A 13,724-nucleotide genomic window follows, 5' to 3' on the forward strand; every position below is an offset into this window, starting at 1 on the left:
AAAAATATACCACTGTATATACAGTATGTGGGAGAGTAAATGCTGTGATAAATGGTGTTGTGAAAATGGATTAATTAGTATTTTCCTTGTTGTTGCTCTATCATGCACACACAATAGCAAATTAAGAACAGACTTAAGCAAACAGAATAATGTGAGTTATGTGACCAGCCTCCTTCAAAGCTACAGTTATTCATGGTTTAAACTATATGGCCAAAAGTATGTGGACATTCGTATGTAGATTTGTATGTAAACTGTTGCCACAATTAAATTATCTTTGTATGCTGTAAGATGTAGATCACCCTTCACTAATTTGCAATGCCTCTGTACACAAAGCGAGCTCCATGAAGACATTGGGTGTGTCTCCATTCAGGGGCCGCATCTTTCAAAAGACGCAGTCTACGCAGTCTTTGACGGTTTGTGGACTTTGCTGACCGCGTAGACTGCGACGTTCAACCAAAATGACGCGGTTTGGTCTACGGAAGATTTCCTACTTGCGTCAACAGCTGTTTTTGTCCTTACCATTCCGTCAAAGTAATGAATTATTTTTAAAATTACAATGATTGTGGTTAAAAAGAAAATCAAACAAAAGAAGAAAAAAAAAAAGATTCTAGCATAGATCGGATGCACGTTGTACAAAAACCTATCTATCAGGAAGCAGGTTTTTTTTTATATTAAAAAAATAATTATTATTTTTATTTATACATTTTTCTATTAAATATTTACAGTAAAATATGTAACCAGAGAGGGGAATAACATACATTGCAATAAAGTTTAATATCAGATTTTTGTATCTAAGATTTCTGCTTATAAATGGCAATCTTTTTTGGAAAGCGCACAAATTCCATGAACCCAAAAACATCCTAAAATAACATGAACACCATTTCAACAAAGGCAGCAGTGAAAAACAAGTGAAAGTGTGTCATGGAGGCTGTCTGTTTTGCATCTTCGGGTAGTTCTTTGTACTTTATTTTTAGATTTTGTTTCATTTAACTCAAAAAGATCAGTTGTTTGAGAAAGCATCTTTGAATAGCTCAAGCTTGTGATTTGCCCTAAGGCTCCACAGCTCAATACATCGTCTCATTGTGTCTTTGGTACATAAATGTGACTGTTACTTAACTGGACTTAATAAGCACATAAGGGAAATCGCAACCCAAGTTTGTGCATTCTGAATCCCATTTCCAAACTGACACTAAACAACACTATCTACATTTAAGTAGCCTGCTATGACAGTAATTAAACCAATCAATGTTAATTTCTAATGTAATTGTTATTAGATTTTTATTATTCTTAAAATACAGTTTATTACCAATATTGAAATTGATAGTGAAAGCAATGTACAAATTTTCAATGATGATATTAGTAAATAGGAAATAATGTCAGTGGAATCATTTTATTTAGTTATTTAAGATACACCATATGGCCAAAAGTATGTGGACATTCGTATGTGGATTTTCCCCAAACTGTTTCCACGTTGTTTTAAAATATCTTTGTATGCTGTAAGATTTGGATAAAATTAGTGAATTTAGCAAATTAGTGAAGGGTTACCCTTAAGATCTCTGTAAACAAAGCGAGCTCCATGAAGACATCCATGAATTGGGTGTGTCTCAATTTAGGGGCCGCATTTTTCGAAATACGCAGTCTACGTAGTCTTTGAAGTGTTGTGGCATTCGCTGACCGCCTAGATTGCAACGCTCAACCAACATGATTCATTATTAACAATATTGAAATTGATAGTGAAGGCAATGTATAAACTTCCGACAATTATATTAGTGAACAGTAAATAAAGTCAGTGGAATCATTTTGCATAGACAAATTTAAAATTAGATTTAACCATAATCGGTATGCTGAATGAATTCCTACTGGTCAAACAAATCTAGCTGGGATTTTTCTCATCACATGGCGCATTAGTATGAACGTACCCCTGCTGGGTTGCGGGCTTTCACCCAGAACAGGTAAGTTGTGCCAGGAAGAAGCTGTGGCACAGTGCAGTTGGGATCTGAGCCCTCGAACACCTGCTGTTGAGAGTCTCCCACTGACTGAGCCATTTCCACACAGTACTGAGACACTGCTGCCCCTCCGTCACACACCGGGGGATCTGGAACAGACACAGAGCAATCTGTACTTTAGTGCAATGAAATGACAGGAATACGTTTGAAACCAAAACAAATTTAAAAATGTAAAATAAGCAAATAAATTTGATAATTTATATAGACAACAATAATGGAAGGATAAAAATGTACAGGATTTAAAATGATAAAAACAAAAAGATGCAAAGGCACAGTATATAACAGTATATTTGATATAAAAGCATGGGTAAGTAGTATAAGCATACAAATAGACTGATAAAAATAGATCCTGTCCCTATATAAAATAAAAGAAAAAAAAAAAGAGTATCAAACATATTTGACTCCAAACTTAATATTAGGCAATAGAATAAAAATGGTGTACCATTTTCTCATGTGTTGTTCTATTGGTTTATAAACTGTGTTATAACTCACTCATTCTCACTGTCTATATTGCTTTAGCCTGTGCACAGGGTCGCGAGAAGCCTCAAGCCTATCCCAGGACACACCCTGTCCTATATCCATCACAGGGCACACAAACACACATACACAAACTACAATTTGGGAACTCTACTTACTGTAGCCTAATCTGCATGTTTTTGAACTGTTGGAAGAAACCGGAATTCCTGGAGGAAACCCACGGTGGGGCACGGGGAGGACATGCAAACTCAATGCAAACATTGAGGTGGGAATCGAGCCTGGACCCTAGAGGTGCAATGCGACACTGCTAACCACAAAGCCACCGTGTCTGTCCTATAACGTTCTTGTGTTATTACACGTTCTATCACAAGTTCTTTACTTCTGTTATAGGATAATTCATTATTGTTCTATGATAGACGACATAGGCTTTAGGTTAAACATAGAAGGTGGACACTAAAACTAAAGAGCTCGTTTCTGAATTTATATTTATGAAGTTTGTGAAAGACGCTTCACCCCAAGATAGTGAAATCTGTGTGGATGTGGCTCCCTCTGCAGGGTGCAAGGCTTGGCACGGTCCTGGAGGCAGTGGGGCCGTCTGGACACAGAGACTCTCCGACATCTGAAGTGAAAAAAGTTATGATTATTATCAGGACACAAATGCTAAATCATTTTAAAATGGTCAAATGCCCTTACCTGACTTTGACCTCCCAGACTCTCACAATACACCCGCAGTTTGTACAATCTCCCCTCCTGCAAGCCCTCACACACATGTTGTTGGAGAGGCCCACGGTACACAACATCCCACTGATCTGCACACACATGCGTGAATTAGAAACAACAACCATTTTAATAGTATTTTATGTTGCTACTGGAAATACACTATCCGGCCAAAAAAAATAATAAGGCTGCCTTTTTTTGTACGGTCATCATAAAGGGATCATAAATATTGGACTTTAGAGTGATGGAAAAAGGTCATCGGGTCTAATGAGTCTAGAATGACCCTGTTTTAGTGTGATAGGTGCGTCAGGGTAAGAAGGGAAGGGCATAAAGCGATGCACCTATCATTGATAGTGCCCACTGTACAAGCCCCTGGAGGCAGTGTTATGATCTGGGGTTGCTTCAGTTGGTCAGGTCTACAGTAGGCTCAGCAACGTTATGTGGAAATAAAATGCAGTCAGTTGATGTAACGAATGACCAGGGTATCACATTAATAGAGTTTTTCGTCCCTGATGGAACAGCCATATTCCAAGACTCAAACTGTAAAAGACTGTTTCTGGTCCCACATGAACACTGTGTGCTGTAACCTAGGCTAAAGGTGAATGAATGAAATCTCAGAGTGTGGAACTTTTTTTGGCAGGCAATGGACATCCTGAGTCTACTATGATGAAGTGATGACTTGATGTAGATGAGATTTATGGCCAAAAGCTTCTCTCACCACTCTGACTGAGTTCCAGTATGTACAGAGTGACTGGAGAGCCTCCATCATCCTCTGGTGCTTCTGGAGTGCAGGTAACAAAGGATAACAAAAAAACAAACAAAAAGCTGTCAATGTTAAGAAAACTTGTGCTCCGTAATTATGTAAAGAATAATATATGACAATTATTTCTAACACTATAGTAACAGCACTTACATTTAATGAATAAGCTAGAGTGTCCAGTGAAGGAAAACATCCTGACTTACAAATGCAGTGACACCCAAAATTTCTATAAATTGTAAATAAAGTTCTACTATTGTTAACCTTTTGTACTGCTAAAACAGGGGCTTACCCCAGACAACATGCAGGCTGTGTGGCTGTACAGAACTGTGCAGTGCTGGTTTTCCTGGGCTGCCTGGTCGATCTGGCAGCGTTCTGTAGTCCACCACCGCACTTGACACATTGTGACCTTCTTGCCCAGCCACGGACACCTGTGTAAACACAAACAAATAAAAAAGAACTGTTCTAGCAAACAGAGATATTACATTTTACTGCTTTATCTTGTATTCTGGGGGGCCTGGAGCCTATCCCAGAATACTTAGGGCGAACAGGGTTCCGATCCATTGCAGGGCATACACATACACACTAGCACACACACACTTAAATATCTCTTTTTAGCATATATTTATTCAATTTTCATAGAGGTCCAACCAATTTCTAATTATATTCATATACAATTAAGTCCCCTACATATTAACACATTCTGTTAAAAGAGCTTGTTCATAAGTCAAATTTGTTCGTAAGTCCAACAAACATTGTCTAGGTATTAGGACACTTATACAATTGGCTATACACAGTATATTACAGTACACTGTTTTTTAGAATCATGGCGATGGTTTAACAATTTATGTTAAAAGAATGATCAATGTCTTCCATCTGTTTATCTTGCTTCATTCTGTTAATTATTGTCATGTTTGTGTCACCCTTATTGCTTGCCACTTCTTAGCAGCTTCATTGCCTCTACTTTTATGCTTTAGATCCTGGGCTTGTACTGCACTTGCAGAGGAATGCACGCTGCATGCATGTGACAATGTATGCCGGACGTGAGATCTAACTTCCACTATTAAACATGCGTGAAAGCATGTTCCTATCTTCAAAGATTTGTACCTCGAATGTTTGTATGTAGGGGACTTACAGTAATTATATATGAACTGATTAGTCTTAAGTCCTTCTTACATGCAAGAAGAAGTAAAGTGTGTAAGGACAGTTCATTCAGGAAGGTTTGTAAAGGCTTTTCTTTAAACACAATGGCTAAGTGCCACTGCTTTTATTAACTTGCTAATATTGAACAGGACCTTTGCAGAAAGTTGGCATACAAAATATGAAAAATATTGTGTTTTGGTGTAATATATGAATAAGCAAAAAACAAATATATAAAAAACATTTTAGCCATTTTTTTCAGATTTTCAGAATTCAGCCACAAAATACCAGACATTGTTTCCCAGACAGCCTAATGGTTAAAGGAGACCTATTATGCAAACTTCACTTTTTAGTGAAGTTTAGACATTCAGATGCACCTCAGAAATTTGAGGGAAAGAACAAAAAACATTCCCTGCTTCTTATGCTTTTGTATAGATTTTTGCATAGATTGGGACATAGACCCTCCAATTAGATTTTCACATTTATGTAAACTCATATAAAAAGATACGCCCTGGCTGTTTACTCATCTCTCCTTTTTTCTGGTTAAGCGTGGCTGGGCGTGGCATGGCTCGGGAGTAGCTTATTTACATATAATCCGCAAAAATGTGTTTAGAAATGGTGTGAAACAGGGTGTTTTGAAATGTGATAGAAAACAAAATTTAGCTAGTACTATTTTAGTTACAGCATTAACAGACACACTATGTCAACTTGTGAAAGAAATAAAATATGGGACGTATCGAACAAAGCTGTATGTGCTTTGTATTATTTATGCAGGATTTAGTTTAAATCATGTCCTGGTGAATTCGCTCCATTGATATGGTTCGTTTGTATGAGCACAGACGAAAATAAAAAGCCTCAGTCCGTGTCTAAGAGAACCCAGATGCAGTCTGACTGCAGTGAGAACACAACTCAGCCCTGATTCAATCCAAATGCAGGAAATGCAGCAAACACACTGGATATCTTGGATTCTGGGGCGGCATTTTAAAATGTGAACAACTAAACATAAAATAATTAACAAAAGGGTATAGGTAGAAGAAAACTTTGTGTAGGTATATTCCATTGATCACATTCCTTAGTCAGCATTTTCTAACCCATTTAATCTGTGCGGTTTTCGAATATTTCAATTTAAATAGAAAAGAAAATACAATATTGTTCACTCTAATATGAAGTTATCATACAAACTATTGACTGAAGATATAACCTGCGACAAAATATACAATAGTTTAACATTAAATTACCTTCTGCCATCACTCACCCTGAATCGATAAGAGGTGTAACGCCTGAGCTCTTTCACTACACATGATTTCTCCTCTCCTTTATGCTTCAGCTGAAAGCCACACCCCTGTACAGGAAAAAAAAAAAAAACATCTGGTTAACATAATTTCTTGTATATTCAAAAAATCCTGATTATGTTGCTAGTCACTTCCTGACCTCTACCCAGGAATACTGAAAATAAAAATAATAACAAGTTGTTTGTGCTGTTTTTTACCCTTTAGCGTGGCACTGTGGTAGAGCAGGATTTGTAAATATGTGCGATAAATGTGTGAGCGCATGTGTAAGAGGAAAATATGAGGAACACACACACATACAGCCACAAACATCTGTGTCTCATTAGGCACACTGCGCAATGTTCACCACATACACTGCACATGTGTGCTGCTTTTAGGCATTGGGGTGGGAATAGCTAAAGCAAGGGGCAAGTATGGCATCGTAAATACCAGCTGGTCATCTCTCAGTAGAGTCAAATAGCTGTTTTATTCCACCCACAATTATTAACACAGATTATATATGATTCTGGTGGGCGGAGTAGGCTGTCGAACAAACATCAGTGAATGGGTAAGGGAAGCAACCATGGCACCAAAGCAATGGCTCAATATGATAATACTACCATCATGCTTTACTGTGGGGAAGGTGTTCTCAGGGTGATAAGAAATATTGACTTTCTGCCAAACATAAACTATTAAATACAGAAGAGATAGGGCAGGCATTATAGCATCCTGTCTGGTACTGCAGAAACAAATTATTAGCTAAGTTTATTTAGAATTCTAAAAAAAATTACAAAATCGTGATACTTATAGACTCACAATGCAGATCGAATCGGTATCGGCTGGTCCTTATGTGATTCCCATTTCTAAAATAAAAATTCATCTTTCCTACACATCTGTCGTGTGAAATGTTAGAGATCTGCTTGAACTGCTTCTGTGAACTTGTCCGTAACCTGGGCTTTAGATCGCTCAAGTTTCTCCAGAGTTACCCTGTTTCTGTCACTAAATAGTTGATTTTGTCACATGGCCAAGTGTAAATCATTTAAATAATAGCTACAATTTTGCAATCATGTGAAATATCTTTTATAGCCAATCACTTAATAATAATAATTCAGGGTTTCGTAGGTTTCTTTCTGCTGTTTGTTTGAGCATTAACTATGGGCCCTTCCAGGAACAGGTGTGTTTATACTGCGAACACAGAATATTTGCTGAACCATTCAGCTAATTATGTGACTTCTGATGGATAATAATTCTAAGCAATGGGTATGAATACTTATGAAAGTATACTTATGAATGTAATTGTAAATAATAATAAAAAAATCTATATTGTGAGATACTTGTGTAGGTTAGTGACACATCTTTGCTTCATCAGTGAAGTCTATTTTCAGTTCCAAGCACACACAGGGATTGTGTTTATTAAGTACTAAACACCTTGTGTATTGTGTGCCATCTGTTCCAGCAGAAACGCTTGCCGCACACTCACCGATCCATTCTCTTCCATCTCCAGAATGTAAGAAAGCGTGTCTCGGCTGGCTGTCCCACAGGGGGCGCTCCACTCCAGACTCAACCATGTTGCGCCGGCCTCTAACAGACGTGGTGGCGGTGGAGAAGCAGGAGGAGACATGACACAGCTGGCTGTGCAACAACTCAGAACAGCACTGAAGGCACTAGAAAGAGCAGAAACATGAACATTCTTCTCGGTAAGCAATTAACTAGACAGCCGAATCCTCGCTCTAGTCCAGGACTTTAAATTTAAACATTTAAAAATCTAGTTTGTGGCTAAATTTATTATGAAAGCTGATTTTTTTTCCCCAACATACCACATAAGACACAAAGACCTACCTCGTTCCTACGTCATTTTTAGCAGCAAGTCTGAAGGCATATTTAGTTGAAGGCATGAGGTGCGCAACTTTGTACTGCTTGACAAGGCCACTGTAAATCTCCTTAAATGCACTTTGTTTTCCCTGCTAATCATACAAAATACACATTAATGTATACAGAGCACACAGGCATGAAAAAAACAGGATTTATTGCAAAAAAATATATATATCCTTTTTTAGTGTCAGATCCTCACCTCGTGGTATTCCAAGCAAAAGCCAGTGATTTTTGAGCCATTGTCATGGGGTGACTGAGACAGACAGGAGAGAAGAAACCCGGAATGAGTCAGGAATTGTTGCTACTGTTAAAGAAACAAAACTAAAATGTGTCTCTGTGTGTAAAAGGGAAAATATAAGGCATACTCTCCACTGAAGGCTTATGGAGCTCTGGGTGCGCTGGATAACTCGGGGGGCTACAGGAGTGTCTGGAACGCTGCACAGTGTAGTGAAAGTCACACTCTCTGACGGGGCTCCCTTCATTGAGCTACACGCCACACACACCCTTACACACACAAAGAGAGCATCAGCACAGCATACTATATGAGTGCCTTTAGACACACACATCTGTCTAAAACTCTTGCTTTTTTATTAGGATAAACTTTACATGTTCTTAGCAGGTTAGTATTTAAACTCCCAAACCCCCAATTAACTCAGAATGACAACTTTCTCACTCAATCACTCATCATCTATACCGCTTTATCATGTATACAGGGTCGTGGGGGGCCTGGAGCCTATCCCAGGAAACTTAGGGTATGAGGCAGGGTACACCCTGGACAGTGTGGCAATCCATTGCAGGGCACACACACACTCACATGCTGGGTAATTTGGAAACGCATGTCTTTGAACTGTGGGAGGAAACCAGAGTACCCGGAGGAAACCCACCAAGCACGAGGAGAACATGCAAACTCCATGCACACAGAGGCAAGAATCGAACCTGCAAGGCAACTTAGCTAACCACTAAGCCACCATGCCACAATTTCTAATAAATAAATAAATAAAAAATACATATATTTATATATATATATATATATATATATAAAATAACAATAGAGAGGCTAAGGTCTCACCTGGCATAATAGAATGTAGCAGGGGTTAGCTCTCCCAATGTACATGTAGTGTCTTTCCCTCTGAAACATAATTCAGCATTACGAAAGGTTACAAAAATGAATTAATTCATCAAGCCTAACAAATAATAATATTTTAAGGATAATTAAAAATAAAAATAAGGCATAATGCAATGCATTTTTTGAACATGAGTAAAACAAACAGACAGACATGTTATATCAATGACTAATCAGTTTTATACTTGTTCGTATTCTTTAGAAACCTTTTAACTTAGAACCTTGACTTAAAAAGCGATTTTTGAAATCCTTTTTTAATTCGTACATGATGGCATTTAAAGAAGTAATATGTTGCAGTTCCTTTATAAACCTGCACTTTAAACTAATTCTTGTTTAGAATTGTTATAAAATTTGAAAGAATTTTAAATTGAGATATTTATAAAATTGTGATAATTACAGAATCACAACAGAAACTGAATCTGATATCGTGATAATCTCTTATCAGCTGATCCCTCAATTTCTAGTGTTTATTGTGTGTTAGTATTATGAATGCAGGACATACTCACTGGTACACAAGTTTAAAATCTCCCTCTGTGCCACTCTGAGACAAGGCCAGCTCGTAGCTGAGCGGCAGTGAGTGTAAGTGTGTATCTGCTTCTGACAGTATAGGGAGCGGAGGACGCCAGGAGAGAACTGCAGAGTGTGCTGTTACACTGTCCACCTGAGCGAGAGAAGGGGTGATGATGATAATGTAATTACTGTACTGTATAATTATTGTACTTGAAATCTGGCTAGTAGACTGCCATACATAGGTGTACAACACTCACTGCAGGTTTGCATACTGTAGATAGCAGCTCCTGCACTCGCCTCATTTCCTCCTCTGGATCTGCAGATGTTAACAATTCAATTATGCAAAATTTCATACACCATTATCTGGTTTTAGATTTACATTATCAAAAAAAAAAAAAAAAGTTGCCTTTAAAACAAAATGCTATATAGTGGACTATGCAACCAAAACCTTTAACTAATGAAAATAAAAAGTGTATGCGTGTGCAATAGTGTGTGACTGAAAAGCCTTTCGTGTCAGCGAACTGTATTTCTACAAAGGGGCACGGGGAAGGGAAGTCGCTGCTTTCTATTTTAAAGCTATACTGAAACAGGATATTTTGAAAGTTGAAACAGATTTTTCAGGAATTTCATAATGCATGATCTGAGCGTATTTAAGCTGGAGCATTCACACACATTTTGAAGACTTCTGTTTATCTGTTTAACAAGGAGTGTATTAGATGAACTTTAAACATGAAAAGGAGTGTAGGGGACCGTGTAAGTGTGACCATATTTCACCTTTAACCTCATAGTCACTTGGAGGGGAGCCTCTGTTGCGGACTGAGTGTTTATGACGTGGTGGTGTGGGAGAGGCAGCGATGCCTGCCCGGACTTTGCCGTGTCCGGTGTGGGTGAGTGGCATGCCGTTAGCAGCGCTCAGATGTCCGCCTTTCAGACGGCGCTGCAGCTGCTCTTGCATTTTCACTGCACGTTCTTCACGGATGGGCACTGACACAGTGTGGCACATCATGTCTGGGTGCATACAGACACAAACATAAATTATTTCAACGACAATAAAAAGTGAGCAGGTCAGAGGAATCATCCATCAATCATCCAACCATCCATTCAATCTGACATCGCTGAGCAATGGTTGACCTATGACTTCACACCACAGATACTGCTGTAGAGGAAGTTCTGTTGCTGAGGACCCCAACCTCTGGTGACCTACAGACATAACACACACTCACACACCCAATGATGAACCGCAGACAATTCGGAAATGCCAATCATCCTACAATGCATGTCTTTGGACTTTGAGGGACACCAGGAAACTCAGAGGAAACCCAAAAAAGCACATGGAGAACAAGAAAACTATGTATGCTATATGACTCCAAATTTAACCCTGTTATCCGATATCACCCAAATGAATCTGGTTTCTCTTGAGGTTTTTCATATTGCCATCTCAGGGAGTTTTTCCTTGCTCATCCAGAACAATCTGATAATTATGCTTCAAACATATTTCCTCCCAAATTTCAAACTGTTTCAAACATTTTTTCCTATTTTTTCATAATCTTTTCGATTCTGTAAATGTGCTTTGCGACAATGGCGATCGTTAAAAGCATTATATAAATAAAAATTAACTGAAAACACCACACACACCTAAACTAGAGACAAGAGTCAGACATGGAGGTGTGAAGTAAAATTAGAAACCACTAAACCACTGTGCCACAAATCAGAATTATGAGCGCAATAATCTTATAACGATAAGAAATCCTTTTCACTGTTGCATCCTGGTTAGTTGCACTTTGGAACTGGGGCCTTTCCCAAGCACACTTTGCACAAGACAACAATATGCATTGTGTGTATGGGGGTGTGTGCTCCTGCTCACCCTGTTCAGTGTAGACAGGAAGCGCAGGCAGCTGGTGGATGTAATGAGGAGAGAGCTCAGTGGGGTAAAAGTGTGGGTGGTGCAGCATGGCTGGTTGTGGCGGGGGGTACACTGGGAGATGTGGAGGTACATGGGGTAAAGAGGGATGAAACTCCATCGTATGAGGCAGAACCAGCACCTTCCACATGCCGTTCTCCTCCACCACCTGTAGGGGACACACAAGACCACAAAACACAGCTTGTATTGATTGGTCGCCAGGCTTGAAATGTCTCGTCAATGCTATTCCGAAATGATGGTGCATTAATTGAATGATCAGATGTGACCCATGGACACGTACCTGAGATATGTAACCTGGAGGCACAAAAATGGGAGGCATGATGCCATTCGGGGACACCATGGGCACCTGCGCTGGACCTGAACGAAGACAAAACATAACAAAATGTCAATTCACACAGGTGTGTATGCTAAGGTGTTTGTGTGTGTGTGTGTGTGCACGTGTTTACCTGTAATGCACTGAATCTGGCCATCGTCTGTGCGTACAGTAAATGTCTCTCCTGGGTTGACCTGCACCAGGACCATCTGGGAAAAACAAACAAAGAAGAAAGGATAATTATGATGTGAGCCATGTGATGTGAAATAACAGTTCATGCTTTACATACATATTCAAAACTTTGCCACTTGTGTTTATCTGTACTGCCAAACAAAACAATTTTTACTACTGTGTGAGAAATAAATAAAAGGGTTCTGGAAAGAGCTGTGTCAGCTCTGTAATGTTTAGTCTGATTACTTCTTACGTAAGTGTCTTCTTATGTAATGTATTTTTTTCCCTTTCAGGAAATGGTTCTAGGTTTATTATAGTTGTCTGAAATGCCACCTATGATACCTGTACAAAGTAGTACTGGGCAATGCCTTATGAAATAATAATAAAACTGCGAAAATATGCACTTCTTCAGATAGTCTTCCTTTTTTCTATAGCATTGAACTATTCTAAAATTTCATCCACAAATTTGTATTTAAAGTGCTTCTCACACACAGTTTATACCTGAATATACTGTACAAGTATCATGACATCGGCTTTTGTGTGTTTAGTTGTTTATACCGCGGAATAATGTCTCATAGGTTAAAAAAGAAACATTGCATTAGTATCCATATTCATAAAGAAAAAGTTTTTAAAGTTTATTTAGCGTTAGAATGTACCTATACTCATCATGAACATGAATGTTTTGTGATATTTTTACGTGCCCTTATTTGTACAGTTGTTAATTTTACTAGTTACATTTATTTTCCTTTGTATTTTATTTCTTTATTAATATTTATTCCTTATATATAGTTTTTTATTTTCTTTTTAAGGTCACCGGCGGTCGTATAAGCATTTCACTGCATATCGTACTGTGTATGACTGTGTATGTGACAAATTGAATTTTAATTTGAATGTTAAAACTGGGCTTTATTTACATATTATTAATTTTTTCATATTAAATGATGTACTGTAGATTAAATTATAGAAAGAAAAACATTACAGTAAAAGGTGCCTAAAGATACAATTTAAAAATTAGTTGTTTCTGAAAATATTTTAATGCAATCTTTAACTTTTTGGAAGCAAAATATAAAGAAAATTTGAGTTATATCTCAGGACTTTTGCACAGTACTGTATATCAGTACTGTACATAGTTGGCCTGGTCATTTTTGGAGGAAATTGAATGATTTGAGACATTTAAGCATGGTGGTGATGACACTATGGTTTGGGGCTGGCTTGCTGCCAGGTGAACTATTGCATTGCACAAAGTGGATGAGGTAATGAAAAAGGAAGACAACCACAGAATTATTTAACATCACCACAAATCATCACCTGGATGGTTGAAAAAATTGTGACCAAAGCTGGCTATGGAATGAACAAAGGCTAAGATTTTGAAGTGCCAACCCTGAAAAAAATCTGTGGACATTGCTTAAATGTAAGGTCCGAGCCAAGAAACAAACAAATATATTTGAA

General features: G+C 38.1%; 1 protein-coding gene across 2 annotated transcripts in view; it reads right to left on the bottom strand.

The window, feature by feature from the left end:
• The window catches only part of LOC128531661 (fibronectin type-III domain-containing protein 3A-like), a 38,727-nt gene that overhangs the window by 8,494 nt on the left and 16,509 nt on the right, over positions 1-13,724 (bottom strand). Inside the window, exons 3-19 of one of the 2 annotated variants that reach the window (XM_053505718.1) lie at positions 12,238-12,313; positions 12,072-12,148; positions 11,735-11,939; positions 10,645-10,878; positions 10,128-10,186; positions 9,867-10,021; positions 9,307-9,366; positions 8,603-8,741; positions 8,437-8,490; positions 8,205-8,326; positions 7,846-8,029; positions 6,353-6,439; positions 4,250-4,388; positions 3,919-3,981; positions 3,177-3,292; positions 2,997-3,102; positions 1,920-2,095 (exon numbers count right to left, since the gene is read on the bottom strand). In XM_053505718.1, coding sequence (XP_053361693.1) covers positions 1,920-2,095; positions 2,997-3,102; positions 3,177-3,292; positions 3,919-3,981; positions 4,250-4,388; positions 6,353-6,439; positions 7,846-8,029; positions 8,205-8,326; positions 8,437-8,490; positions 8,603-8,741; positions 9,307-9,366; positions 9,867-10,021; positions 10,128-10,186; positions 10,645-10,878; positions 11,735-11,939; positions 12,072-12,148; positions 12,238-12,313 — 2,052 coding nt within the window. Of the gene's footprint in view, positions 1-1,919; positions 2,096-2,996; positions 3,103-3,176; positions 3,293-3,918; positions 3,982-4,249; positions 4,389-6,352; positions 6,440-7,845; positions 8,030-8,204; positions 8,330-8,436; positions 8,491-8,602; positions 8,742-9,306; positions 9,367-9,866; positions 10,022-10,127; positions 10,187-10,644; positions 10,879-11,734; positions 11,940-12,071; positions 12,149-12,237; positions 12,314-13,724 lie in introns of both variants that reach the window. The other variant, XM_053505717.1, reaches the window with a different exon arrangement.

The sequence above is a fragment of the Clarias gariepinus genome, chromosome 10, assembly GCF_024256425.1.
Source record: "Clarias gariepinus isolate MV-2021 ecotype Netherlands chromosome 10, CGAR_prim_01v2, whole genome shotgun sequence".
NCBI classification, from domain to species: domain Eukaryota; kingdom Metazoa; phylum Chordata; class Actinopteri; order Siluriformes; family Clariidae; genus Clarias; species Clarias gariepinus.